The sequence below is a fragment of the Micromys minutus genome (assembly GCF_963924665.1).
Source record: "Micromys minutus genome assembly, chromosome: 25".
NCBI lineage: Eukaryota > Metazoa > Chordata > Mammalia > Rodentia > Muridae > Micromys > Micromys minutus.
In genome coordinates, this window is record NC_137960.1 from 30810882 (window position 1) to 30838749 (window position 27868).

The 27868-nt window shown below is 41.5% G+C and overlaps 1 protein-coding gene and 3 pseudogenes across 4 annotated transcripts; 3 read left to right on the top strand and 1 right to left on the bottom strand.

Moving 5' to 3' along the window:
* The first annotated feature begins 6074 nt into the window (after positions 1–6074).
* LOC308437137 (hepatoma-derived growth factor-like) lies at positions 6075–6748 on the top strand (annotated as a pseudogene). The gene has a single exon. The product of its transcript is annotated as a hepatoma-derived growth factor-like (transcript).
* Positions 6749–13825: 7077 nt separating this feature from the next.
* Positions 13826–14538, top strand: LOC308437138 (large ribosomal subunit protein uL30-like; annotated as a pseudogene). Its single transcript has one exon. The product of its transcript is annotated as a large ribosomal subunit protein uL30-like (transcript).
* Positions 14539–15875: 1337 nt separating this feature from the next.
* On the bottom strand, positions 15876–16749 carry LOC308437139 (double homeobox protein 1-like; the record flags this gene model as incomplete). Its single annotated transcript, XM_080938200.1, has 3 exons — positions 15876–16129; positions 16250–16597; positions 16737–16749. 3 exons carry the CDS (start codon positions 16747–16749, stop codon positions 15876–15878), a joined length of 615 nt encoding a protein of 204 aa, XP_080794326.1.
* A 259-nt stretch (positions 16750–17008) lies between these two features.
* LOC308437140 (B-cell CLL/lymphoma 7 protein family member A-like) lies at positions 17009–26684 on the top strand (annotated as a pseudogene). Its single transcript has 2 exons — positions 17009–17068; positions 26032–26684. The product of its transcript is annotated as a B-cell CLL/lymphoma 7 protein family member A-like (transcript).
* Positions 26685–27868: the final 1184 nt, after the last annotated feature.

The window sequence follows — 27868 nt, forward strand, 5'->3', positions numbered from 1 at the left end:
ACAGGAAATACTCAAACTCAGAGCAGAAATGGAACAAGTACAAACAAAAAGAACTATACAAAGAATCGACAAATCCAGGGGCTGGGTTTCTGAGAAAATCAACAATATTGATAAAGCCTCAACCCGACTAACTAGAGGGTACAAAGAGAGTATCCAAATTAACAAACTCAGAAATGAAAGGGGAGACATAACAACAGACTGAGGAGATTCAAGAAATGATCAGATCCTACTACAAAAGCCTATACTCAACAAAACTGGCAAATCTAGAGGAAATGGACAATTTTGTAGACATATACCAGGTACAAAAGTTAAATCAGAGTGCTCCTGAGGCTCCTCTGGGTGCTCTGCTCTCTGTGGGCAGACCATGAATTCTGACTTCTGGGCACAAAGCCAAACAGTAGAGGCCAGAATAGTCAGTTCTCAAATAAGAGCTGTATACCTTTGCACTGAGATTTCTAGGTGGTCTCCCTAGGGATAGTCAGTGGAGAGAAAGTGTGGACTCACCCATGGGTTCAGGAGGGACAGTGCCCTTGAGGCTCCTGGGAGTTCTGCTCACTGCAGGCAGGCCTGTTGGCCGTGGGCAGGCTGTATCTGAATCTCAAAGGGCCTTTAATGTTTTTCGTCCTTCCCCTATTTTCTATTTTACCTAGGCCTGCATGCCAGAGCTGTGGGTACTTGCCTCTGCCTGTCTCTCCGAATTGGCTGTTCTAGCTTTCCTTTATCTGTTCCTAACACTATACACTACCTCATCTTCCTTGAGAGATATTCTTCTCTACCCCCCACCCCCGGTTTCTTACTAGGTAGTAATCCTGTGTGGTCATTCAGATTGTAGTTCTCAGATCCTTCTTAAAAAAGAACATATGAGTAGTGAACTGAGTGCATCATGATGTAGACATGGGGCTTGCATGACCCACAGGAACAAAGCGGAGAAGCAAGTGGAGCTGCAGATCAGCAAGAAGAAGCCCTCCATGACACCCAAACACCCTTCCACCCGCAGCCTCCTTCAGGAGCACCTGAGGCAGTATCCAGGAATCCAAGAAATTTCTAGAAAAGATAACAAGCTGCTGTCATTACTAAGAGATGCATGTGTCTATTCCAAAGATGGGTATCCTCCTTGCTGGTAGAAGAGGAACCAAAGCAAGAACCAAAGCAATTCAGACTGCTGATAGAAGATGTCTTTGACAAGAATATCATGGACATTCCCAAAGGCAAGATTACTGTTGTAGAAGCCCTGACCCTTCTCAATAACCATAAACGGTCTCCAGAAACATGGCCTGCTGAGAAAATCACCCAAAAATACCATATAGAACTGCAAGTTGGAAATAAACTATTTGTGGTATTGGGTCTGAATTTACTAACTCATGATGATATTTATTGCATCGTCAGGCTAGTCTTAGGGCCACATATTGCCAGGGCTTCCAGGCTGCAAATGATAACAACCATCACCTAACTCCCCTTAGTAATCTCTTTGAAGGCCATACAGGTAGATCTTCCTAAGAGTCAAAATTGACAGTGCTTTGCACAAGCCCCGAGGAGGGTAGTCTCCTGCCACTGGAGTCTGAGGCGGGCATGCGTAGAGCATAAGCATAGGGTCCAGCCTCTGAATCTTTGTTTCTTCCTTTTCCATAGACAGCCACTTCTCCTGCACGGCCAGCCTCATCCCTTCGACAAGGTGGTAAACAGATTTGGCCATATTGGACACCTAGTTACCAGGGCTGCTGTCAGCTCTGGATCAGGCAAAGTGGGACTGTTGCTATCATGACCTCAACTACATGGTCTACATGTTACCCATGTCAAATTCAATGGCACAGTCAAGGCTAAGAATTGGAAGCCTGTCATCAATGGGAAGCCCATTACCATCTTCAAGGAGCGAGATCATGCTATTATCAAATGGGGTGATGCTGGTGCTGAGTATGTCATGGAGACTGCTGGCATCTTCACCATCATGGAAAAGGCTGGGGCCCACTTGAGAAATGGTGCCATAAGAGTCATCATCTCTGAACCCATGTTTATGATGGGTGTGAACCACTTGAAACATGACAACTCATTCAATATTGTTAGCAATAAATCCTGCAGCAGCAACTATTTAGCCCCCTGGCTAAGGTCATCCATGAAAACTTTGGCATCATGGAATGGCTCATGTCCACAGTCCATGCCATCACTGCCACTTTGAAGACTGTGAATGGCCCCTCTAGGTAGCTGTGGCGTGATGTCCTTGGGACTTCCCAGAACACCATCCCTGCATCTACTGCTGCTGCCAAGGCTGTAGGCAAGATCATCCCAGAGCTGAATGAGAAGCAAAGTGGCATGGCTCTCTGAGTTCCTTCCCTTAGTGTATTTGTTGTAGATCTGACATGCTGCCTGGAGGAACCTGCCAAGTATGGTGATATCAAGAAGGTGGTGAAGCAGCCAGCCAAGGGCCCACTAAAGGGCATCCTGTACTAGTCCCCCAAAGCTCTAACAATTCACAGATGTTATAAACTTAAGAAAGATATAAGATCAGAACGTGGATGGCTCAGTCCTTTTTAGAAGGGAGAATAAAACACTCACTGGAGGAGATACAGGGACAAATATCAGAGGAGGCACTGAAGAAAAGATCAGAGACTGATCCACGTGGGGAGCTACCACATATGCAGCCAACAAACCCAAGCACTATACTCATGCCAAGAAGTGCTTACTGGCATGAGCCAGATCTGGATGCCTTCTTAGAGGCTCTGCCAAAGTCGTACAGATACAGTTGAGGATGCTTGCAGCTATCCATTAGACTGAACACGGGGACAGCAATGAAAGAGCTAGAGAAAGGACTGAAGGAGCTGAAAGGGTTTGCAACCCCGTGGGAAGAATATCTATTACTATCAAACACTCCAGAACTCCCAGGGACTAAAACACCAACCATTGAGCACATTGAGAGACCCAGGGCTCTAGCTGCATATGTAGCACAGGATAGCCTTTTCTGGCATCAGTGGGAATAGAGGCCTTTGGTCCAGTGAAGTGTGTTTTCCTGGTGTAAAAGAATTATGAGGTATTGTGTTGGAGAGAGTGGTTGGGAAAGGGAGAGTCTTCATGGTAGCAAGTGGTGGGGGAAGGGAGATGGGAGTAGGTTGAAAGGGGATAACATTTAAAATGTAGATATAGAGAATATCCAATAAAAACAAAGGGCATCCTGTGCTACATGGAGGACCAGGTTGTCTCTTTGGACTTCAACAGCAACTCCCACTCTTCCACCTTTGATTCTGGAGCTAGCATTAATCTTAATGACAACTTTGTAAAGCTCATTTTTTTGGTATGACACTGAATATGGTTACAGCAATAGGGTGGTGGACCTCAGGGCCTACATGGCCTCCAAAGAGTAAGAACCACTGGACAACCCACCACTCAGCAGAGACTGATAGCAAGAGAGAGGCCCTTAGTTACTGAGGAGTCCTCACCCCAACTCAGTCCCCAACACTGAGCATCTCCCTCACAATTTCCATTCCAGAACCCCATAAAGACAGGAGAGGCATAGGGAGGTCTCCATACTGTTTGAATACCATCAGTAAAGTGGGGGGGGGGGCGGTGACACCATTGTGTGCTCACAGAATGTCACTGATGTCACTGTGGTGGTGCCAGCACAGCTGAACTGGAGGAGCGGAAGTTCAGTTCACACTGAATGATCAGGAGGTTCCTAATCTTTGCTTGAAAGACTTGCGTGTTTTAGAAAACTCTTATTGTAGAATTTGGGAGGAAGCGATCAGCTAAAGGGGAAGGAATAGAGGGGAAGAAAGACCTGGGCAGCGCTAGGTCTCAATAATGGAGGAAGATCTCAATTACGATGTGCAGACATTAAGACTGCCCAGAAGGCGACGCTGGCACACCCGCTTGCAGCAATCATGTCTGGGATGCTCATTCCTGCGTCCTCAGGGACAGCCGTGCTTTCCATTCCATCTGATCGGCTATGAACCTGTTGGAGGATTACATCGAGCTGCCAGTGTAGGAGACCTGGAGAAAATTGAGAACTTTATCCACTCCAGAAAATATCAAATCGATGAATGTGACAGGAGGGTCAGGTAATAGGACTTGAAATTGTCTAGGGGGTGGACGGAGAGGGGTGGGAACTGTTTGGGACCCGAGGCCAAGTTGAACTCAGGGTTAAATAGGGAGAAAAATCCGTCTTCCAAAACTAAATCCTCAGAGACAGACAGGTCATACTTAGGCTCATTTCCACTGGGGACCTCCATGTTTTATACCTGCTAAATGCTCTTAGGCGTATGAGACCAGCACACCTTGCAACAGCATCTGCTAGGCCTTAATCTACATAATTGTATTTTTATGGTTACACTTAAATTTTGTAGACACACAAATACACACACCTACCCATGGGTGTTTTGACTGTGTGTATTTTCTTTGCACCATGTATGAGAAAACCTGGCGCTGGATAGCCTGGAACTGGAGTTAGACAGTTGTCAGCTGCCATGTGGGTCCTAGCAATCAAAACGGAGTGCTCTATGAAACTAAACTAGAGCTGCCAACTGCCAAGTCACCTGTCTAGGTTTTCTTACTATGTAGGCCATTAATCCTAATATAACACTAGAACCTTTATCATAAAATAAAGTGTCAACTTTAATGCAAAAAGACTCACTAAGGAATATTAGATCAACGTGACCTGTTTGCTAATGAATTAAACAGAGACATTTTGAACTGGAACTGTGACCCGGCTCCCCCCGCACTCACCCTGTGTACACGTTGTGTGTGCACACATGTGAAGGAGAGACTGGCAGTGTCTTCCTCTCACTTTCCCGAACCCACACATGTGGTGTGTGGTGGTCAGAGGGCAACACCACTTGACAGTTGTGTTCTGCCACATTGTGGGTTCTGGGAACTGAACTCAGGTCATCAGACCTCCCCGTGTGTTCCACCCCATGTCCCTCAGTTTTGGAGTCATGTTCCCTCACCTGTTGTTACTAGTATGTTTGTTCGACTGTCTTGAAGCACACTGATTCTCAGACTTGATGGCAAATAAGTTTGGGGATCCCCTTATCCCCACATCTGCAGTCGGACTTACAGGGCAATTGTTTTTACCAACTAAGTTTCACCAACCACCCCAGCCCCTTGTTTTTATTTCCTATGAAGGAAAATCAACGACACAACTGTAGATTTTCTGTAGCTCACCTGCTTCTTGATCATTTTGTAATTCTAAGGAATTAATTAGTATTTAAGTTGGAGCTTCCTATAAATAATAGAAGAAAAATTATAACTTATAATTTCCAAATATTCCTTTGCTTATTGAATGTTTTCTTTAAAAACACTGAATTGTCTACCTGTAGTTTTTCATTCTTTCAGTCCATGTTTTCCCACTGCATAACTTAGATATCTACTTTGAGAATACACATTCTACTATCTCTCATGATCTTCCCATTCTTAAAAGTGTGTTTCTCTGCCCAGGCAATCTTTCTTATATTCTATAAATTTAAGTATGTAATGAAATGAATCCTGATCTTAGGAACCCTGGTTTCATTTTCCTTAAAGCTTTATGAATCTCAAGCAAGGGAGCTGGGGTGCCATAGGGTACCATCTTGAAGGGATACTTACCCAGTTTTGGTGTGAGTCTAGGGACACCATGACCATTATATGTCAAAGCATGCAGGAGGTCCCTTTGCTACCATCCAGTGCCTGAATTACTATGGATACTGTATTACCTAAGGACAAGGTTGTGCTCATGCTGGTACCAAGTGTAGAAACATTACTCATGTGCATAAAAAAATTAATGTAGAAATGAAAATAAATCAAGTATTGATGGCTGAGGGCTTAGATTTTTGCTGTTAAAAATCTAAATGTAGGCAATTGAGTTTCAAACACAAACAACCACAAGTGTGTTCCCTGAGCCCAGCGTTTGCCCATCATGCCTGCCCCGTCTGAGCAGCGCGTGCACAGAAGCCATGGCTGCTCCGGAGCTCCCGTCGGGGACCAGCATTGAGGCTGGTGCAGCTCGAGGGCCAGAGCAAAGTGGTACCTCAACTGCTGCATGTGCAAACTTGAGCTCCTGCTTCCCCGGTTGGCGCGGAACTCAGGGTGCCTGTGGCCCGGCCTTGTCGCGATCCAACGGACAGAAAGAGTACAAGTGCCAGGACCTGGTGTTTCTGAAGATGAAGGGATACCCACATTGGCCGGCTCGGATTCATGAGATGCCTGAGGCTGCAGAGAAATCAACGGCAAACAAATACCAAGTTTTATTGGGGGGGAGGGGCATGAGACGGCATTCCTGGACCTCAATGACCTCTTCCCTTATGAGGACCCAAGGAGAAGTTTGGCGTTTGGCAAGCCCAACAAGAGTTCAGCGAGAGGCTGTGGGAGATCAACGACAGCCCTACAGTCAAGGCCTCTGGCTGCCTGTCCTCCCAGAAAAAGGGCTGCGCAGAAGAGCCGGAAGTGGAACCTGAAGTCCAGGAGGGTGAAGGTGGTAAGCAGGGCAACGCAGAGGTAGCAGCGATGAAGAAGGGAAACTGGCCATCGATGCGCCAGCCAAGGGGAGGAATGAAAAGGGCATGTTGAAGAGGAGGGCAGGGGACATGCTGGAGGACTCCCCACGAAGAGGAGGACCAGGAGATAGCTGTTTGGAGGGTGAGAGGCCCCTGCCTGTAGAGATGGAGAAGAGCAGCACCCCAGGGAGCCAGACTTTGGCCAGGTACCTCCCCCAGAGGAAGAAGAGGGGAGGAAGAGGCTGCCGTCCATACGGAAATCCTTGGGGATCTTTGGGAACACTGTCCCCTGACCACAGGGTCAAGGAATTGTAGACTAACATCTGGACTTTGTATTGTCCAAGTTGTCAGGGCCTAGGACCTGGAGAGAGCTGAAGGTCAACTGATTTGCAAAGAGGAGATGTCGCTAGATCTCAGGGCAGAGATGACAACCTGGGGAGACACTTCCCAATGCTCAAGGCCAGCCTGTTGTCACATATGTCACCCAGACATACGGGAAAAGACACATTTTTTTTTTAGGAAATTTTTTTTAACAACTTTATTTTCCAAAACAAAGATAAATGTACAGATTTTAAGCATTTTTTGCATAAAATTATACATTTTTGTCAGTACTTTTTTTCAGATTTTAAAATAATTTTTACATAAAACTGTATGAATATATTTTTTAGTCAGTACTTGATTTTTTTAAAGGTTTGATAGTATGCCTTGAAAACTTAATAGTTACAATGAGCATAAAGTACATGTAAAACAAAATGTAACATGGAAATAGTCAAAGTTTTCATGTATAAAGATTTTTCTGTTTTGTTTTGTTTTCTTTATTTCTTGAACTTCATACAGTCTGTGAGTTGTTTCTGGGGCAGTGCAAGCCTCTGGGGTTAGCATCCCAATATCAGTGACTGCATATTATGTCTGTTCTTTTGTGACTGGGTTATCTCACTAAGAATGATATTCTCTAGATGCAGCCATTTTCTTAAGAATTTGGTTAAGTCATTGTTTCTGGTGGCTGAGTAGTATTCCATTGTGTAAATGTACCACAATTTTTGTATCCATTCACCTTCTGAAGGACATCTGGGTTCTTTCCAGCTTCTGGCTATTATAAATAGAGCTGCTATGAACATTGTGGTGCATATATCTTTGTTGTGTACTAAGGTGTCTCTGGGGTATATGCCCAGAAGTGGAATAGCTGGGTCTTCAGGTAGTATTATGTCCAATTTTCTGAGGTATTGCCAGACTGATTTCCAGAGTGGTTGTATTAGGTTGCAACCCCACCAACAGTGGAGAAGTGTTCCTCTTTCTCCGCAGCCTCGCCAGCATCTGTTGTCATCTGAGTTTAGGATCTTGGCCAGTCTGACTGGTGTGAGGTGGAATCTCAGGGTTGTTTTGATTTGCATTTCCCTGATGGCTAAGGATGTAGAGCTCTTCCTCAAATATTTCTCAGCCATTCGATATTCCTCAACTGAGAAAGTTTTGTTTAGCTCTGTACCCCATTTTTTAATAGGGTTATTTGATTCTCTGCTGTCTAGCTTTTTGAGTTCTTTGTATACCTTAGATATTAGGCCTCTATCTGATGTGGAGTTGGTAAAGATCTTTTCCAAATCTGTTGCCTAATGTTTTGTTTTCTTGACAATGTCCTTAGCCTTACAGAAACTTTGCAATCTAATTAAGTCCCATTTGTTAATCTTTGACCTTAGAGCTTCAGCCATTGGTGTTTTGTTCAGAACATTTTCTCCTGTGCCTATATGTTCTAAAGTTTTCCCTGTTTTTTCATCTAATAGTTTCAGTGTATCTTGTTTAATGTGGAGATCTTTGATCCACTTACACTTGAGCTTTGTACAAGGAGATAAGAAAGGGTCTGTTTTCATTCTTTTGCATGCTGAGTGCTAGTTGGACCAGCACCATTTGTTGAATAGGCTGTTCTTTTTCCATTGAATGTTTACTGCTCCTTTGTTAAAAATCAGGTGACCATATACATGAGGGCTCATTTCTGGATCTTCTATTCTATTCCATTGATCCACATGCCAATTTCTGTACCAGTACCATGCAGTTTTCAGAACAATTGCCTTGTAATATAGCTTGAGGTCAGGGATAGTGATTCCCGCAGATGTTTTCTTGTTGTTGAGGATGGATTTCGCTATTCTAGGTCTTTTGTTGTTCCATATGAAATTGCACATTGATCTCTCCAATTCCATGAAGAACTGTGTTGGAAATTTGATGGGGATTGCGTTGAATCTGTAGATTGCTTTTGGTAGGATGGCCATTTTTAAAATGTTGATCTTTCCAATCCATGAGCATGGGAGATCTTTCCATTTTCTGAGATCCTCCTCAATTTCCTTCTTTAGAGGTTTGAAGTTCTTGTCTTACAGGTCCTTCACTTGCTTAGTTAGAGTCACACCAAGGTATTTTATAGTTTTTGTGACGATTGTGAAGGGTACCTTTTCCCTAATTTCCTTCTCCACATGTTTGTCCTATGAGTATAAGAAGGCTACTGATTGAATTAATTTTGTATCCAGCCACTTTGCTGAACTTGTTTATCAGCTGTAGGAGTTCTCTGGTGGAATTTTTGGGGTCACTTAAGTACACTATCATGTCATCGGCAAAGAGTGATGTTTTTATCTCTTCCTTTCCTATTTGTATACCCTTGGTCTACTTTTGCTGTCTAATTGCTCCAGTCAGGACTTCCAGTACTATGTTGAATAGGTAGGGGGAGAGTGGGCAGCCTTGTCGAGTCCCTGATTTTAGTGGGATTGCTTCAAGTTTCCCACCATTAAGTTTGATGTTGGCTGTTGGTTTGCTGTATATTGCTTTTATTATGTTTAGGTATGGACCTTGGATTCCTGTTCTTTCCAGGACTTTTAACATGAAGGGGTATTGAATTTTGTCAAATGCTTTCTCAGCATCTAGTGAGATGACCATGTGATTTTGTTTTTTGAGTTTGTTTATATGGTGGATTACATTGATGGATTTCCTTATATTAAACTGTCCCTGCATCCCAGGGATGAAGCCTACTTGGTCATGATGAATGATCGTTTTGATGTGTTCTTGGATTCAGTTTGCAAGGATTTTGTTGAGTATTTTTGCATCAATGTTCATAAGTGAGATTAGTCTGAAGTTCTCTTTCCCTTTTGGGTCTTGGTGTGGTTTAGGTACGAGGGTTATTGTAGCCTCAAAAAATGAGTTAGGTAGTATTCCATCTGATTCTATTTTTTGGAATAGTTTGGAGAGTATTGGTGTTATATCCGCAATAAATATCTGATAAAATTCTGCACTGAACCCATCTGGACCTTGGCTTTTTTTGGTTGGGAGGATTTTGATGACTTCTTCTATTTCTTTAGGTGTTATAGGGTTATTTAGATGGTTTACTTGGTCCTGGTTTAACTTTAGGACCTTGTATCTGTATAGGAATTCGTCCATTTCCTCCAGATTTTCCAATTTTGTGGAGTATAAGTTTTTGTAGTAGGATCTGATGGTTTCTTGAATTTCCTCAGTTTCAGTTGTTATGTCCCTACTTTCCTTTCTGATTTTGTTAATTTGGATACTCTCTCTTTGCCCTCTAGTTAGTCTGACTAAGGGTTTATCAATCTTGTTGTTTTTCTCAAAGAACCAACTCTTGGTTTTGTTGATTTTTTCAATGGTTCTTTTTGTTTCTATTTGGTCTATTTCTGCCCTAATTTTGATTATTTCTTGCCGTCTACTCTTCTTGGGTATATCTGCTTCCTTTTGTTCTAGGGCTTTTAGCTGTGCTGTCAGGTTGCTGATGTAAGCTCTCTCGAGTTTCTTTTTGGAAGCACTTAGGGCTATGAGTTTTCCTCTCAGTACTGCTTTCATTGCGTCCAATAGGATTGGGTATGTTGTGTTTTCATTTTTGTTGAATTCTAGAAAATCCTTAATTTCTTTCTTTATTTCTTCTTTGACCCTGCTATCTTTTAACAGAGCATTGTCTAGTTTTCATGTGTATGTGGACTTTTTGTTGTCTTTGTTGTTGTTAAAGACCAGCGGTAGACCATGGTGATCTGAGAGGATGCATGGGAGTATTTCAATTTTCTTATATCGATTGAGGCTCGCTCTGTGTCAAATTATGTGGTCAATTTTCGAGAAGGTGCCATGGGGTGATGAGAAAAAGTTGTATTCTTTTACTTTAGGATGATATGTTCTGTAGATATCTATTAATTCCAGTTGGTTCATCATCTCTGCTAGTTTTACAGTGTCCTTGTTCAGTTTCTGTTTCCATGATCTGTCCATTGGAGAGAGTGGGGTATTAAAGTCTCCCACTATTATTGTGTGGGGTGAAATGTATTTTTTGAGCTTTATTAGGGTTTCTTTTATGAATGTGGGTGATTTTGTACTTGGAGCATATTTATTAAGGATTGAGAGTTCCACCTGGCAGATTTCCCAGGTAATGAGTAAAAAGGGTCTTTCCTTATCTTTTTTGATAACTTTTGGTTGGAAATTTACTTTATTTGATATTAGAATAGCCACTCCAGCTTGTTTCTTGGGGCTGTTTGCTTGTAAGTTTTTTTCCCACCCTTTTACTCTGAGATAGTGTCTGTCTTTGTCTCTGAGATGAGTTTCCTGTATGCAGCAAAAGGCTGGATTTTGTTTATGTATCCAGTCTGATAGCCTATGTCTCTTTATTGGGGAGTTGAGTCCATTTATGTTAATAGATATCAAGGAATAGTTGTTTCTGTTTCCTGCTATTATTGCTTTTGTGGGTTGAGTTGTGTCTGTGTCTTTTTCTTCTATTGGTTTTCTTGTTTAGGAGTTTTCTTGTTTTCACTAGTCTTTATTTTCCCTCATTGTATTGGGTTTTCCACCTATAATTCATTGTAGTGCTGGGTTTGTGGTCAGATATTGTGTAAATTTTTATTTGTCTTGAAATATCTTCATCTCTCCATCTATGGTGATTGATAGTTTTGCTGGGTCTAGCAGCTTGGGCTGGCACTTGTGCTATCTTAGGGCGTGCATGATGTCTGTCCAGGCTCTTCTAGCTTTCATAGTCTCTGTTGAGAAATCGGGTGTGATTTTGATTGGTCTGCCTTTATATGTTACCTGACCTTTTTCCCTTACTGATTTTAGTATTCTTTCTTTGCTTTGGGCACTTGGTGTTTTGACTATTATATGTCGGGAGGTATTTCTTTTCTGGTCCAACCTATTTGGAGTTCTGAAGGCTTCTTTTATGCTCGTGGTCATCTCATTCTTGAGGGTAGGGAAGTTTTCTTCTTTGATTTTGTTGAAGATCTTTGCTGTGCCTCTTAGTTGACTCTCTTCTCCCTCTTCTATTCCTATTATCCTTAGGTTTGGTCTTCTCATTTTGTCCTGGATCTCCTGGACATTTTGGGTTAGGAGCTTTTTGGTTTTTGCATCTTCTCTCGCTGTTTTGTCTATGTTTACAATGTTGTCTTCTGCCCCCGAGATTCTCTTTTCCATCTCTTGTAATCTATTGGAAATGCTTTCTTCTGTGGCTCCTGATTTCTTTTTTATGTGTTCTACCTCTAGGGTTATCTCTTTTAGTGTTTCTTTATTGTGTCAATTTCTGTTTTAAATTTCTTCTTCCATTCCTTCATCTCTTTGGTTCTGTTTTCCTCTAGTTCTTTGAGTTCTTTGAGTGTTTTTCTTGTTTCCTCTTTAAAAGCTTCTGAATCTTTTTGCTTTTCACTCTCATTCTTGTTTAAGTATCTCTATCAGCATCTTGAGGTATTATTTCAGGTCTGTGTCTTCTTTTTCTGGGGTGTTTGGAATTCTGATGTTTGCTGTTATGGGAGAGCTGGGTTCTGGTGTTGCCATGTTGTCTTGGTTTCTTTGGGATTTACTCTTTCGCTTTCCTCTTGCCATTTTGTTGTCAGTGATATGTTCTCGCCTTTCCCTTGTATCTGGTCTGTGTCCCTGGATCTCCACTGGTCCAGGTGTCAGATGGTCCGAGCATTGTTCTGTGCCTTGATTCGCCGGGTGGGAACAGAAGTTCCAATGTTGTGTTCCTGCTCCCTGGATCGGGCATGGCGGGGGCATGCTTTCCGTGAGCACTCCGCAGAGATCTCTCTGCTCCCCGGCTGCCTAGATCTCCTCCTCACCAGTTTTTAAAATTTTAGGACCTGCCGGTCCGGGTGGCAGATTGGCCAGGCTCACATTTTTGGTTCTTTTCACTGAAAATGGACAAATTCACCATGAAGATTTGTATGTCATCTTCATCATATCTTGATATATTGGGTAAATAACAATATACTTTTTGAAATACCTTAATTTTTGCACTTAGCAATTACTATTATTTATGGCCCTTATATTACTTTTATATTTTTATTACAAATCTTAATTAAAACATTACATCATGTTAGGCATGATGGTGCATGCCTTTAATCCTAGCATTGGGAGGCAGATGTTGTCAAATCTTTGTGACTTCCGGCATGGATAGATAGATAGATAGATAGATAGATAGATAGATAGATAGATAGAAAGAAAGATAGATAACCATACACTTTTCTTTTTCATTTCCTTTTTCTAACCCTTGCAATTTCTTTTCCCTCTTGATTCTACCATGTGTCTCCCTATTCAGTCTCAAACTGATGGCCTTTGATTTTAATGATCTCTTTTTTCTTGTTCTTTCCCCCTCTCTATATGTATATATGTTTCCAGCTATTATAATTAAAGCTGCTATGAAACGGGTGAAGCATATGTCTTTGTGGTAAAGTAAGGCATCTTTTGTGTTTATGCCCAGTAGTGGTATGACTGGGTCCTGGGGTAAGCGGTTCCAAAAATTTTGAGAAACCACCAATTTTATTTCCAAAGTAATTGTAAAACTTTGCACAACCATCCACAATTAAGGAGTGTTCTTCTTGCTCCATACACTGTCAGTTATTATTTTGATCTTATCTATTCTGACTGTTGTAAGATGAAATTTCATATTTGTTTTTATTTATATTTCCTTGATGATGTTGAAATTTCCTTTAAGTGCTTCTCAACCTTAGACACTGTTGTTATGTTCACGTATTTGTCTCCTGTGCCATTGTGCTTTGAGTATGTTTAACCCAGGGAGTGGCACTATTTGGAGGTATGGCCTCCAGTGAGTAGGTGTGGCCGTGTTGGAGTGGGGATTCAGATTTAATACCCTCATCCTAGCTTCCTGAAAGCCAGTCTTCTCCTAGAGGTCTTCAAATAAAGATGTAGAACTCTCAGCTCCTCCTTGATTCTGGGATACTCCTGCCTTGATGAGAATGGACTGAATTGCTGAACCTGTATACCAGCCCCAATTAAATGTTGTCCTTAAGAGTTGTTTTGGTTGAGCTTCCTCTCCTTTTCTGGCTGGAACCATGGAGGCTGTTCCAGTGATGAAAAAGAAGGTTGTTGTTGTGCCAGAAACCCTTAAGTAAAAGGGTACTGCTATGCCAAAAACCTTTAAGAGAAAGTTTCTTGCTGTGCCAGAAACCCTTAAGAAAAAGTGAAGGAATTTTGCAGAGATGAAGGTGAAGCATCTGAGGAAGAAGTTTGTCCTGAAGACACTGCAGAAGGCAAGCAGGAAGCTCATCTATGAGAAGGCAAAGCTCTGTCACAAGGAGAACAGGCAGATGTACTGGACTAAGATTTCGATGGCTAGGATGTCAAGGAAGGCTGAAAGTTCTATGTGCCTGCAGAACCAAAATTGTCATTTGTCATCAGAATCCGGGTATCAATGGAGAAGCCCAAAGGTGCGCAAGATGTTGCAGCTTCTTCATCTGACAGATCTTTACTGGCACCTTTGTTAAGCTCAACAAAGCCTCAATTAACATGCTGAGGATGTGGAACCATACATTGCGTGGGGGTTCCCCAACCTGAAGTCAGTAAATGTGCTCATCTACAAGCAAAGCTGTAATAAAAAGCAGATCGCCTTGACAGATAATTGTTTGATTGCTTGATCTCTTGGTAAATTTGGAATCATCTACATGGAGGATCTAATTCATGAGATCTATACAGTTGGGAAACACTTCAAGGAAGCAAATAACTTCCTGTGGCCCTTCAATTGTCTTCCTTATGAGGTAGAATGAAGAAAAAGACAACTCATTTCTATTATATTTTCAGATTCTGGCAACAGGGAGGACAGATAAACAGGTTTATTTGACAGAGAAACTAAGATGTTGCCCATGGATTTTTATAATCTGGTCAGTTAATAAACAGTCACATCTTGGCAAAAGGAAAGAAATGAAGGAAGGAAGGAAGGAAGGAAGGAAGGAAGGAAGGAAGGAAGGAAGGAAGGGAAAGAGAGAGAGAAAGGGAGAGAGTGAGAGAGAGAGAGACAAAGAAAGAAAGGAAGGAAGGAAGGAAGAAAAAGAAAGATGTTTTCATTATGGTGTTTGTTTGCAGCAGTAAAACCCCAACTAAGACAGTGTTCAAGGCAGCTCCCTGCTTTCTCTTCTATTAGAGTTAGGTTTCTTTGTTGAAGACTTTGATCCACTTGAACTCTGGGTTTGGGCAGGATTACAAATATGGCTTTATTTGTCATCCTCTACGTGTAGACATCCAGATAGACCAGTACCATTTGTTGAAGATGCTTTCTTTTTCTGTTGTTCATTTTTTTCTTTATTAAAAATTAAATGTTAAGGATCCTTTCTGGCCCAGACAGAGTGCCAGGTCTCCACCATCAGGACTCAGGACCTGCAGGCAGAAAGCAAAGCTCCCAGAATAGCCTGACAAGAGCAGTCACACGTGACCCAATGAAGAAAGAACTGAGTCACTGCCATAAGAATGCACTGCTGCTTTAAAAGATCCGAACACCCCGAGCAATTTCCCTCCTAAACCCAAATGCTCTCAGACTCACTGGAGAGACAAGCACCAGTCAGAGACAAGATCATCTATAACAACAGAGAACAAAATGGCAAAAGGAAAGAGCAAGAACACAAGCAATGAAAACCAAGACAAACTGGTACCATCAGAACCCAGTTCTCCCACTACAGCAAGTAGTGGATTACCTGATACACCAAAAATACCAGATTTAAATTTAAAATCATACATCATGATGATGATGTAGCTCTTCAAGAAGCACATGAATAACTCCATTAAACGATGAAATCACTCAAAGTACAGCAAGTACAACAAACAGTTGGCAGAATGGAAAATGGTAAAAACAATAAAGAAATCAGAAAACAAGACAACTCTGGAGATAGAAAACAGTAGAATCACTTTCTCGGGGCCAATTACTCATTCCAGGGCCCTGAGAAGGCACTCCACTTGTCATCCCCACCTGTGAGCCCCACTTATAATTAACGAGACGACTTCATGTTGGGCAGCCACTGGAGTTGGGTTTTGGATGCAGACCCTTCTCTGGGCTGGGAACCGTCTCCAGTGGAATCTGGGCCTCTTCTGGATTGGGGCCTCTCAGGCTTCTAGAAGCAGTGAAGCCAAGCTGAGAGTCAGAACATATCCAGTAGAGCTTCATATTCTTCTTGACTGAGAAGCAGTTCAGGGATTGTGTCCATTTGTGTCCACCCCTGCATCATCCAGATCTAGGGGTGCTGGAGCATCCTCCTGCACTGAGACTTCGTCCAGCAGTTCATCAAGGTAGAGCTCCAAAGGGCCTGTGTTGTTTGCTTGAGTGAGGGGCTGTGCTAGGCCTGGCCCAGAGGGCTGTGCCACATGGGGCAGCTGGGATGCTCTGCAGAAGATAGCTGGGTCACTAGGACTGGAGGTATGCGTGCCCACAGAAGTTGCGGTGGCTAGTGGCAATGAACCTTCAGGGGCACCCTCATGCTGCCTGCAAAGGGGACCTCCACCCACCCCATCCGGCTCATGTGAAGCCAGCCAGTCTTCATCTTGAGCTGTGGGTCTGCTCTAGCCGAGGTGCGGCACTCTTCTGTTCTGAAATAATATGTGGATCATCTCCTCGGGCAAACCTGTCCTCCGTGCCAGCTCTTGCCTGGTCCCAAAGCCTGGCGCTGGGTTCCTTTCAAAGGCTTTCAACAGGATCCCGAGCTGCTCTGAGCTGAATCGAGTGAGAGGCCTTCTGAGGACTGAGGGCACGATTGTACCTTGTGAACTGGAGTCAAGCTCTTCTTGGAGCTGTTGGGAGGCTAGGGGGCTGGAACCTGTGCTGGACCGGTTTGGGGCATGCCCCACCTCTCCTGTGCGACTTCTGCGGTTCTGAAACCACACATGGATGCAGGACACGGAGAGCCCCCGTTTGCCTGGCCAGGTTTTGCAGGTCTGAGAAGCTCGGATAGGGGCTCTTGGTGAAAGCCGAGAGCAGGTCCTCCTTTTGCCAAGCCTTCAAAACCATCTTCCTGTGCCGCGGTTCCTGAGACGCACAGCTGACACCCACATTACTGCCAGCTTCCATGCTGCTAAGGATGACCTGCCAGGAGTCCTAACCCTGGACAATTTACTCAGGGGACAATAAGGTCAAGAGTTGAAGGCCAGCCTGAGCTAAAGTCGACCTTGTCTTTCTCAAAGAAACAAATACGTGGGCACAAGCAGATACATCCACATACACAGGCACAGACACACACAAATATACACAAACAGACACAAACACACTCACACACCCAATATCTGAGACCACCTCCTAGCTAACTCTAACATTCCATAAAATATTTCAGATGTGGGTTTTTCCTGATGGTGACAAAAAACTCCCAGTGTATTCTGTGGTACTAGAGCAGGTAAGCAAGAGCCCTCAATAGGCAACCACTTGGAGCTTCACCATGGCAATGCAACACACTGCCCACATGACGAATAAACCCTCCCTCTTCCACCCAAACTCACATCCACAGTCGAGGTCTCCAGGGGCCTTTGGAGTTCCTGTAGCATTTCCTCTTTATGCTACTTGCCGGGTCATCCTTCCTAACCTCTTGAGCTCCAGAAAATGCACAAGATGCAGAAAGTGTCAGAAGTGGGTCTGTGACCACTGCCTCTTAAGTACCAGTGCCTCTGCTCAGGAGTAAGTGCACACTGAGGTACTCTGGTTCTTTAAATCCTCTGGGAGCTACCGCCAAGACCCAAAACTCCCCATTTTCCCGCCAAATGCACCAAGCCTGCCATGTATGACAACTGAGGACAGGGCACCTGTACACAGATCTCAAGCGACTTGTCAGACTCAACAAATGCTCCACACAAGCCCCTGATCACTTGCGCAATGCATTATCTTCATTCCAGAACCAAACACACCAATAAGACAAAAGTCATAGGACTTCTTAATGCAATCAGACATAACTATCACCCAGAGACTACGCTTAATCCAATCAGACATACCTATCATCCAGTGACAACCCTGGAGATAGAAAACCTAAGAAAGATATCAGGAGTCATTGATGTTTGCATCACAAAGGACTACAAAAATGGAAGAGAGACTCTCAGGGGCAGAAGATAACATAGAAAACATAGACAAAACAGTCAGTGAAGATGCAAATGTTAAAAAGCTTCTAACCCAAAATGTCCAGGATATCCTGTACAAAATAAGAAGACCAAATCTAAGGATAATAGGTCTAGAAGAGGCAAAGAATCCCAACTAAAAGGCACAGTAAATATCTTCAACAAAAATCATAGATGATAACTTCCCTAACTTAAAGAGGAGATGACAATGACCACAAAAGAAGCCTAAAGTACATCAAATAGATTGGAGCAGAAAAGAAATTCTTCCAGACAAATACTAGTCAAAACACCAAATGTTGAAAACAAAGTTAGAATTTTAAAAGCAGTAAGGGATAAAGGACAAGTAACATATAAAGGCAGAACAATCAGAATTACACCAGACTTCTCAACAGACACTGTGAAAGCTAGAAGATACTGGACAGACATCATACAGACCATAAGAGAACAGAAGTGTCAGCCAAGGTTACTATAGCCAGCAAAACTTCTATGAATTACCATAGATGGAGAGACCAAGATATTTCAGGGCAAAACTAAATTTACACAATAGTGATCTACAACTCCAGACACATAAAGGATAATAGATGCAAAGCCCAACAAAAGGAGGGAAATTACAAATTAGGAAAAGCAAGAAAATAATCATGCAAGAAAAACAGGAAATAAAAGCACATAAATATAATGCTACCTCTAACAACAAAAATATTAGGAAACAACAATCACTATTCCTTAATATCTCTTCACATCAATGGAATCAATTCTCTAATAAAAGACATATACTACCAGAGGGCATATGTTAATAGGACCTAGCATTTTTTCGCATACAGGAAACTCATCCCAGAGACAAAGACAGACACCAACTCAGAATAAAAGCCTGGAATAAAAGCTTCCAAGCTAATAGTCCCAGGAAAAAAGCTGGAGTAGCCATTCTAATATGGAATAAAACAGATTTTCAACCAATTGTTATCAAAAGGGATAAGGAAGCATACTTCTCACTCATCAAATTTAAAATATATCAAGATGAACTCTGAATCCTTAACAACTCTGATCCAAATACAAGGGCACCTGTATTCATAAAAGAAACCGACTAAAAGTCAAAGAATATATTGTGCCACACACAATAATAGTGGGAGACTTCAACATCCCACTCTCATCAATGGACAAACCAACGAAGCAGAAACTGCAGAGAGACACAGCAAAATAAGCAGAGATTATGAACCAATTGGAGTTAACAGACATCTACAGAATACTTCAACCTAAAACAAAAGAATATACCTTGTTCTCATCACCTCACAGTACCTTCTCCAAAATATACTTGGTCACAAATCAACAGATATAAGATTGAAATACTCCAGTGCATTCTATCAGATCACCACAGACTAAGGCTGGTCCTTAATAACAAAGACAGCACAGATGAAAGCTCTACAACAAAAATACGCAGATATACCCAAGAGGAGTAGATGGCAGGAGATAATCAAATTCAGATCAGAAATCAATTAAGTAGAGACAAAAAGAACTTTACAAAGAATCAACTAAACCAGGAGCTAGTTCTTTGAGAAAACCAACAAGATCAATAAACCCTTTCCAGACTAGAGGGCCCAGAGAGAATATCAAAATTAACAAAATAAGACAAGAAAGGGGAGACATAACAAGAAAAACTGTAGAAATTCAAAAAAATCATCAGATCCTTATGCAAAAGGCTATACTCAACATAACTGAAAAAATCTATAAGAATTGAATAAATGTCTAGACATATCCAGATACCAAGGTTAAATCAGGATCAGGTAAACAATCTAAACAGTCCCATAACATCTAATGAAAGAGAAGCAGTTATCAGAAGGTTCCCAAAGAAAAAAAAGCCCAGAACCAGATCTTTTCAGTGCAGAATTCTATCAGACTTTCATAGATGACCTGATACCAATACTCTCCTAAATATTTCACAAAATAGAATCAGGAGGAACACTACACAAGTTTTGCTTCAAAGCCACAATTATGCCCATTTCTAAATTACATAAACACCCAACAAAGAAAGAGAACTCCATAGAAATTTCCCTCATAAATAAGTTATATAAAAACAGTCAATAAAATTCTTGCAAACTGAATCCAAAAACACAAAAAAAATCTTTCACTATGATCCTGCATACCTTCATCTAAGGTATGCAGGAATTGGTCAATATATGGAAATCCATCAAAGTAATCCACTATATTAACAAACTCAATGAAAAAAAAAAAAAACATGATCATCTCACTAAGTGCTGAGAATCCTTTGACAAAATTTGACTCCTCTTCATGTTAAAGTTCTTGGAAAGATCAGTAATCCAAGACACATACATAAACACATTTAAAGCTATATATAGCAAACCAGTAGGCAACATCAAACTAAATGGTGAGAAACTTGAAGCAATTCCACTAAAATCAGGGAATGACAAGGGAGCCCACTCTTCCCCTATCTCTTAAATATAATACTGGTAGTCCTGGCCAGAAAAACTGGACCAAAAGGAAGTTAAATGGATGCAAATCAGAAAGAAAGAAGTCAAAATATCACTATTTGCTGATGATAGGACAGTATTCTTTTTTTTAACTTTATTTTAAAAAACAAAGATAAAAGAAAAATTTTAAACATTTTTGCATGAATGTATACAAATACAATTGTGTCAGTGCTTGGCTTTTTTTTTTTTTTTTTTTTTTTTTTTTTTTTTTTTTTTAAGGTTTGATACTCTGCATTAAGGTCTTACTAGTTACAATGAGAAAAAAGTACATGTAAAACAGGAACAGGATGTAACCCGGAATTAGTCAAAGTGTTCTTGGTATGTAAGGATTGAGCATAATTTTTTTTTTTTTTTTGGTTTATTTTTTTGTTTGGGTTACTTTTTTTCTTGAACTTCACACAGTCTGTGAGTTGTTTCTGGGGCAGTCCAAGCCTCTGGAGTTAGCATCCCACTATCAGTGACTACATATTATGTCTGTTCTTTTGTGACTGGGTTATCTCACTCAGGATGATAATCTCTAGATGCAGCCATTTTCTTAAGAATTTAATTAAGTCATTGTTTCTGATAGCTGAGTAGTACACCATTGTGTAAATGTACCACAATTTTTGTATCCATTCATCTACTGAAGGACATCTGGGATCTTTCCAGCTTCTGGCTATTATAAATAGAGCTGCTATGAACATTGTGGTGCATGTATTTTTGCTGTATATTGGAGTGTCTCTGGGGTATATGCCCAGAAGTGGAATAGCTGGATCTTCAGGTAGTACTATGTCCAATTTTCTGAGGAATTGCCAGACTGATTTCCAGAGTGATTATATCAGTTTACAACCACACCAACAGTGGAGAAGTGTTCCTCTTTCTCCATAACCTGGCCAGCATCTGCTGTCAATTGAGTTTTGGATCTTGGTCAGTTTGACTGGTGTGAGGTGGAATCTCAGGGTTGTTTTGATTTGCATTTCCCTGATGGCTAAGGATGTCAGGCACTTCCTTAGATGTTTCTCAGCCATCTGATATTCCTCAATTGAGAACGTTTTGTTTAGCTCTGTACCCCATTTTTTGATAGGGTTGTTTGATTCTCTGGTGTCTAACTTTTTGAGTTCTTTGTATACCTTGGATATTAGGGCTCTATCTGATGTGGAGTTGGTAAAGATCTTTTCCCATTCTGTTGGCTGCCGTCTTGTTTTCTTGACAGTGTCCTTAGCCTTACAGAAACTTTGCAATCTCATTATGTTCCATTTGTTAATCTTTGACCTTAGAGCTTGAGCCACTGGTGTTTTGTTCAGAAATTTTCTCCTGTGCCTATGTGTTCTAGGTTTTCCCTACTTTCTCATCTAATAGTTTCGGTGTATCTGGTTTAATGTGGAGATGTTTGATCCACTTACACTTGAGCTTTGTATAAGGAGATAAGAAAGGGTCAATTTTCATACTTTTGCATGCTGAGTGCCAGTTGGACCAGCACCATTGTTGAATAGGCTGTCCTTTTTCCATTGAATGTTTACAGCACCTTTGTTAAAAATCAGGTGACCATATACGTGAGGGCTCATTTCTGGATCTTCCATTCTATTCCATTGATCCACATGCCTATTTCTGTACCATGTGGTTTTCAGCAGTTTTCAGCACAATTGCCTTGTAATATAGCTTGAGGTCAGGGATAGTGATTCCCGCAGATGTTTTCTTGTTGTTGAGGATGGATTTCGCTATTCTAGGTCTTTTGTTATTCCAGATGAAATTGCACATTGATCTTTCCAACTCAATGAAGAACTGGGTTGGAATTTTGATGGGGATTGCATTGAATCTGTAGGTTGCTTTTGGTAGGATGGCCATTTTTAAAATGTTGATCCTTCCAATCTATGAGCATGGGAGATCTTCCCATTTTCTGAGATCTTCCTCGATTTCTTTCTGTAGAGGTTTGAAGTTCTTGTCATACAGGTCCTTCACTTGCTTAGTTAGAGTCACACCAAGGTATTTCATAGTTTTTGTGACTATTGTGAAGGATTTCTTTTCTCTAATTTCTTTCTCCACAAGTTTGTCCTTTGAATATAAGAAGGCTACTGATTTGTTTGAGTTAATTTTGTATCCAGCCACTTTGCTGAACTTGTTTATCAGCTGTAGGAGTTCTCTGGTGGAATTTTTGGGGTCACTCAAGTACACTATCATGTCATCGGCAAAGAGTGATGTTTTTACCTCTTCCTTTCTGATTTGTATCCCCTGGATCTCCTTTTTCTGTCTAATTGCTCCAGCCAGGACTTCCAGTACTATGTTGAATAGGTAGGGGGAGAGTGGGCAGCCTTGTCGAGTCCCTGATTTTAGTGGGATTGCTTCAAGTTTCCCATCTTTAAGTTTGTTGTTGGCTGTTGGTTTGCTGTATATTGCTTTTATTATGGTTAGGTATGGGCCTTGGATTCCTGTTCTTTCCAAGACTTTTAGCATGAAGGGTGTTGAATTTTGTCAAATGCTTTCTCAGCATCTAGTGAGATGACCATGTGATTTTGTTCTTTGAGTTTGTTTATATGGTGGATTACATTGATAGATTTCCATATATTAAACCATCCCTGCATCCCAGGGATGAAGCCTACTTGGTCATGATGAATGATTGTTTTGCTGTGTTCTTGGATTCAGTTTGCAAGGATTTTCTTGAGTATTTTTGCATCAATGTTCATAAGTGAAATTGGTCTGAAGTTCTTCTTCCTCGTAGGGTTTTTGTGTGGTTTAGGAATGAGGGTTATTGTGGCCTCAAAAAAATGAGTTGGGTAGTATTCCATCTGAATCTATCTTGTAGAATAGTTTGGCGAGTATTGGTGTTATGCCCGCAATAAATGTCTGATGAAATTCTGCACTGAACCCGTCTGTACTGGGCTTCTTTAGTTGGGAGGCTTTTGATGATTCTTCTATTTCTTTAGGTGTTATGGGATTATTTAGATGGTTTACCTGGTCTTGGTTTAACTTTAGGATCTTGTATCTGTCTAGGAATTCAACCATTTCTTCCAGATTTTCCAACTTTGTGGAGTATAGGCTTTTGTAGTAGGATCTGATGATTTCTTGAATTTCCTCAGTTTCAGTTGTTATGTCTCCACTTTCCTTTCTGATTTTGTTAATTTGTATACTCTCTCTTTGCCCTCCAGTTAGTCTGGCTAGGGGTTTATCAATCTTGTTGATTTTCTCAAGGAACCAGCTCTTGGTTTTGTTGATTCTTTGAATGGTTCTTTTTGTTTCTTTTTGGTCTATTTCTGCCCTAATTTTGATTATTTCTTGCCGTCTACTCTTCTTGGGTGTATCTGCTTCCTTTTGTTCTAGAACTTTTAGCTGTGCTGTCAAGTTGCTGATGTATGCTCTCTTCAGTTTCTTTTTGGAAGCACTTAGGGCTATGAGTTTTCCTCTCAGTACTGCTTTCATTGCATCCCATAGGTTTGGGTATGTTGTGTTTTTGCTTTCATTGAATTCTTGAAAATCCTTATTTTCTTCTTTATTTCTTCTTTGACCCTGCTATTGTTTAACAGAGCATTGTCTAGTTTTCATGTGTATGTGGGCTTTTTGTTGTCTTTGTTATTTTTAAGGACCAGGCTTAGACCATGGTGATCTGAGAGGATGCATGGGAGTATTTCAATCTTTTTATATCGATTGAGGCTCGTTCTGTGCCCAATTATGTGATCAATTTTCGAGAAGGTGCCATGGGGTGCTGAGAAGAAGGTGTATTCTTTTACTTTAGGATGATACGTTCTGTAGATATCTATTAATTCCAGTTTGTTCAAAGTCTCTGCTAGTTTTACAGTGTCCTTGTTCAGTTTCTGTTTCCATGATCTGTCCATTGGTGAGAGTGGGGTATTAAAGTCTCCCACTATTATTGTGTGGGTGAAATATATTTTTTGAGCTTTATTAGGGTTTCTTATATGAATGTGGGTGATTTTGTATTTGGAGCATATATGTTAAGGATTTAGAGTTCCTCTTGACAGATTTCCCCAGTAATGAGTAAAAAGTGTCCTTCCTATCTTTTTTGATAACTTTTGGTTGGAAATTTACTTTATTCGATATTAGAATAGCCACTCCAGCTTGCTTCTTGGGGCTGTTTTTTTGGAAGTTTTTTTTCCCACCCTTTTACTCTGAGATAGTGTCTGTCTTTGTCTCTGAGATGAGTTTCCTGTATGCAGCAAAAGGCTGGATTTTGTTTATGTATCCAGTCTGATAGCCTATGTCTCTTTATTGGGAAATTGAGACCACTTATGTTAATAGATATCAAGGAATAGTGGTTTCTGTTTCATGGTATTATTGCTTTTGTAAGTTGAGTTGTGTCTATGTCTCTTTCTTCTTTTGGTTTTCTTGCTTGGAGCTTTCTTGTTTTTACTAGGATGTAGTTCCCCTCATTGTATTGGGTTTTCCACCTATAATTCGTTGTAGTGCTGGGTTTGTGGTCAGATATTGTGTAAATTTTTATTTGTCTTGAAATATCTTCATCTCTCCATCTATGGTGATTGATAGTTTTGCTGGGTCTAGCAGCTTGGGCTGGCACTTGTGCTGTCTTAGGGCGTGCATGATGTCTGTCCAGGCTCTTCTAGCTTTCATAGTCTGTGTTGAGAAATCAGGTGTGATTCTGATTGGCCTGCCTTTATATGTTACCTGACCTTTTTCCCTTACTGATTTTAGTATTCTTTCTTTGCTTTGGGCAGTTGGCATTTTGACTATTATGTGTTGGGAGGAGTTTCTTTTCTGGTCCAACCTATTTGGAGTTCTGAAGGCTTCTTTTATGCTCGTGGTCATCTCATTCTTGAGGGTAGGGAAGTTTTCTTCTACGATTTTGTTGAAGATATTTACTGTGCCTCTTAGTTGATATTCTTCTCCCTCTTCTATTCCTATTATCCTTAGGTTTGGTCTTCTCATTGTGTCCTGGATCTCCTGGACATTTTGGGTTAGGAGCTTTTTGGTTTTTGCATCTTCTCTGGCTGTTTTGTCTATATTTACAATGTTGTCTTCGGCCCCCTGATTCTCTGTTCCATCTCTTGTAGTCTATTGGAAATGCTTGCTTCTGTGACTCCTGATTTCTTTTTTAGGCGTTCTACCTCTAGGGTTATCTTTTTTAGTGTTTTCTTTATTGTGTCAATTGCTGTTTTAAATTCCTACTTCCATTCCTTCATCTCTTTGGTTCTGTTTTCCTCTAGTTCTTTGAGTTCTTTGAGTGTTTTTCTTGTTTCCTCTTTAAAAGCTTCTGAATCTTTTTGCTTTTCCTCCCGTTCTTGTTTAAGTATCTCTATCAACGTCTTGAGGTATGATTTTCGGTCTGCGTCTTCTTTTTCTGGAGTGTTTGGCATTCCAATGTTTGCTGTGATGGGAGAGCTGGGTACTAGTGTTGCCAGGTTGTCTTAGTTTCCTTGGGATATGCTCTTTTGCTTTCCTCTTGCCATCTTGTTTTCAGTGATATGTTCTTGCCTTTTCCTTGTACCTGGTCTGTGTCCCTGGATCTCCACTGGTCCAGGTGGCGGATTGGCTGAGCCCTGTTCTGCACCCCAAAGCCGACTGGTGGGAACAGAGGTCCCAATGCTGGGTTCCTGGTCCCTGGATCAGGCAGGGCAGGGGCGTGCTTTCCGTGTGCACTCGGCAGAGATCTCTCTGCCCCCTGGCTATTCAAATCCCCGTCTCACCAGCTTTATCCCTGGGAACTGCTGGTCCAAGTGGCAGATGGGCCGAGCCCTGTTCTTCCCCTCCCTTCTTTTCTCTCTCTCCTTTCCCTCCCCACCAGAACCATGTAGGGCAGGTAGGTTCGAGGCCAGACCTGGAGCCAGGCCAAAGATATCAAGAGGGTCATGGCGGCAAACGAGCGCAAATGGGAGAAGAAATGGGTGATCGTGAGCGATACATCTCTACAAATCAACAAGTGAGTCCTTGGGACATAGCCAGAAGTTGAAGTCAAAAACAAGAATAAGAAGGGCAAGGACGAGAAGTTTGGCTCAGAGGTGACCACTCCAGAGAATAGCTCGTCACCAGGGATGATGGACACAAACGATGATAACAGCAACCAGAGATCCGGAGCAGACGCCTCCCCATCAAGCAGGAGAACAGCAGCAATTCCAGCCCTGTCCAAGAGCCCAACACACCTGTGCCCAGTGATCGCACTGAAGCCAAGGCTGATGAGGCTCAGGCTGATGGAAAAGAGCACCCTACAGCCGAAGATGAGTCTGATGAGCAAAACTGACAGTCTTCGATGGCAAACTCAAAAAACAGCTCAGAGAAAGCAGAACCACAGCCATCTGCAGTCAGGGTTCGCAGCGGAACATCTGCAATCTCTCAGGATTTGGAAGGCATGCCACCGTCTAAAAAGATGAAGCTGGAAGCCTCTCAACAGAACTCTGAAGAACCCTCTGGTCCATGTCGTCTGGCAGATACATCAACAGGATTAATTCTAGAACATGGCCCAAGCATCTCCTCTTGGGTATGAGCAGAACTAACCTTTCAAATTTAATAAGAACAAATCCAAGGAAAAAACGAGAGCGGCAGAACTTCACAGACACTGACAGACTCTGCTGTGAAACAAAACACTTGAACCTTCAACTGACTGTCCTGGGGGGAGGGTAGGTCAACAGCTCAGGAGTGTCTGCACACTGTCAAGAAGCCAAGATTACATTTGCTTTGCTGCTGTATTCCCCACCCCCACATCTTTATTTGATGATATAAATTCTTCGAGGGTGGTACCAATTAGAAAGTTGCTTTCCATAGGGGCTTTTGGCTCTTCAGAAAAGAAAGAAAGAAAGAAAGAGAGAGAAAGAAGAAAGAAAGAAGATAAGGAAGATAAAAAGAGAAAGAACAGTAAAGAAAAGGCTTATAAGGAGCTAAGCAGATTACCAGAAATTAGAGGTAGAAATAATTAGTAGGAGTCAAAATAATAGAACTATATTAGAAGAGACGACGAAGTGAGATTTTAGATTTCTCATGGCATCCAAAGCTCCTAGCAGAATCTTGCTAGCAAGAAACAGATGTTGTTATAAATGGGGACTCGGCAATGAAGTTTCTTTGGGAAAATGAGGATCAAAGGAAACTATCTCAGTATTTCTGGCTAGGAAATAATGAGAAGAGAAAGAATATTTGGAGCCAAGAAAACAGGAATAACTACCCTCTGAACAAACACAGAACAAGATGTTCCAGGCTAGGAGGTACCCTTCAAATAGATGTAAAACAGTTGCCTAGCTTCAGAGAGTATGTTCTTAGACCCCAGCAATCTAAATGTCTACTTTCCAGATTGAATGAAGAGTTGTTGGGATCTACTCGGAATTATTCTCACCAGTTACTTTGTACATTCAGAACAGTTGAATTGTGCTGTGGGAAATAATGGGCTCAGTCATTTCAGATGCCTTAGAATAAGATTTAATGCTATTAAACACTCATGTTTAACCATGCATTTGCTCAAGAAAGGTACAAACTAGTGATTGCATAGCAAATAAAAAGGAGAAAAAGAACCCAAGGGAAGAACTCTGACAGGGACACATTCAGTTGCCACTCGAGCAACTGTCCTCATGAACGGAGCTATTCAAATTGTCTTTCCATGTGTCTCTTCTTTCCGTGGCTTCTTTTGCTTGGTTATCTGAGGCACAGGAAATTAAAATAAAACTGCTTTTTAAAAAAAAG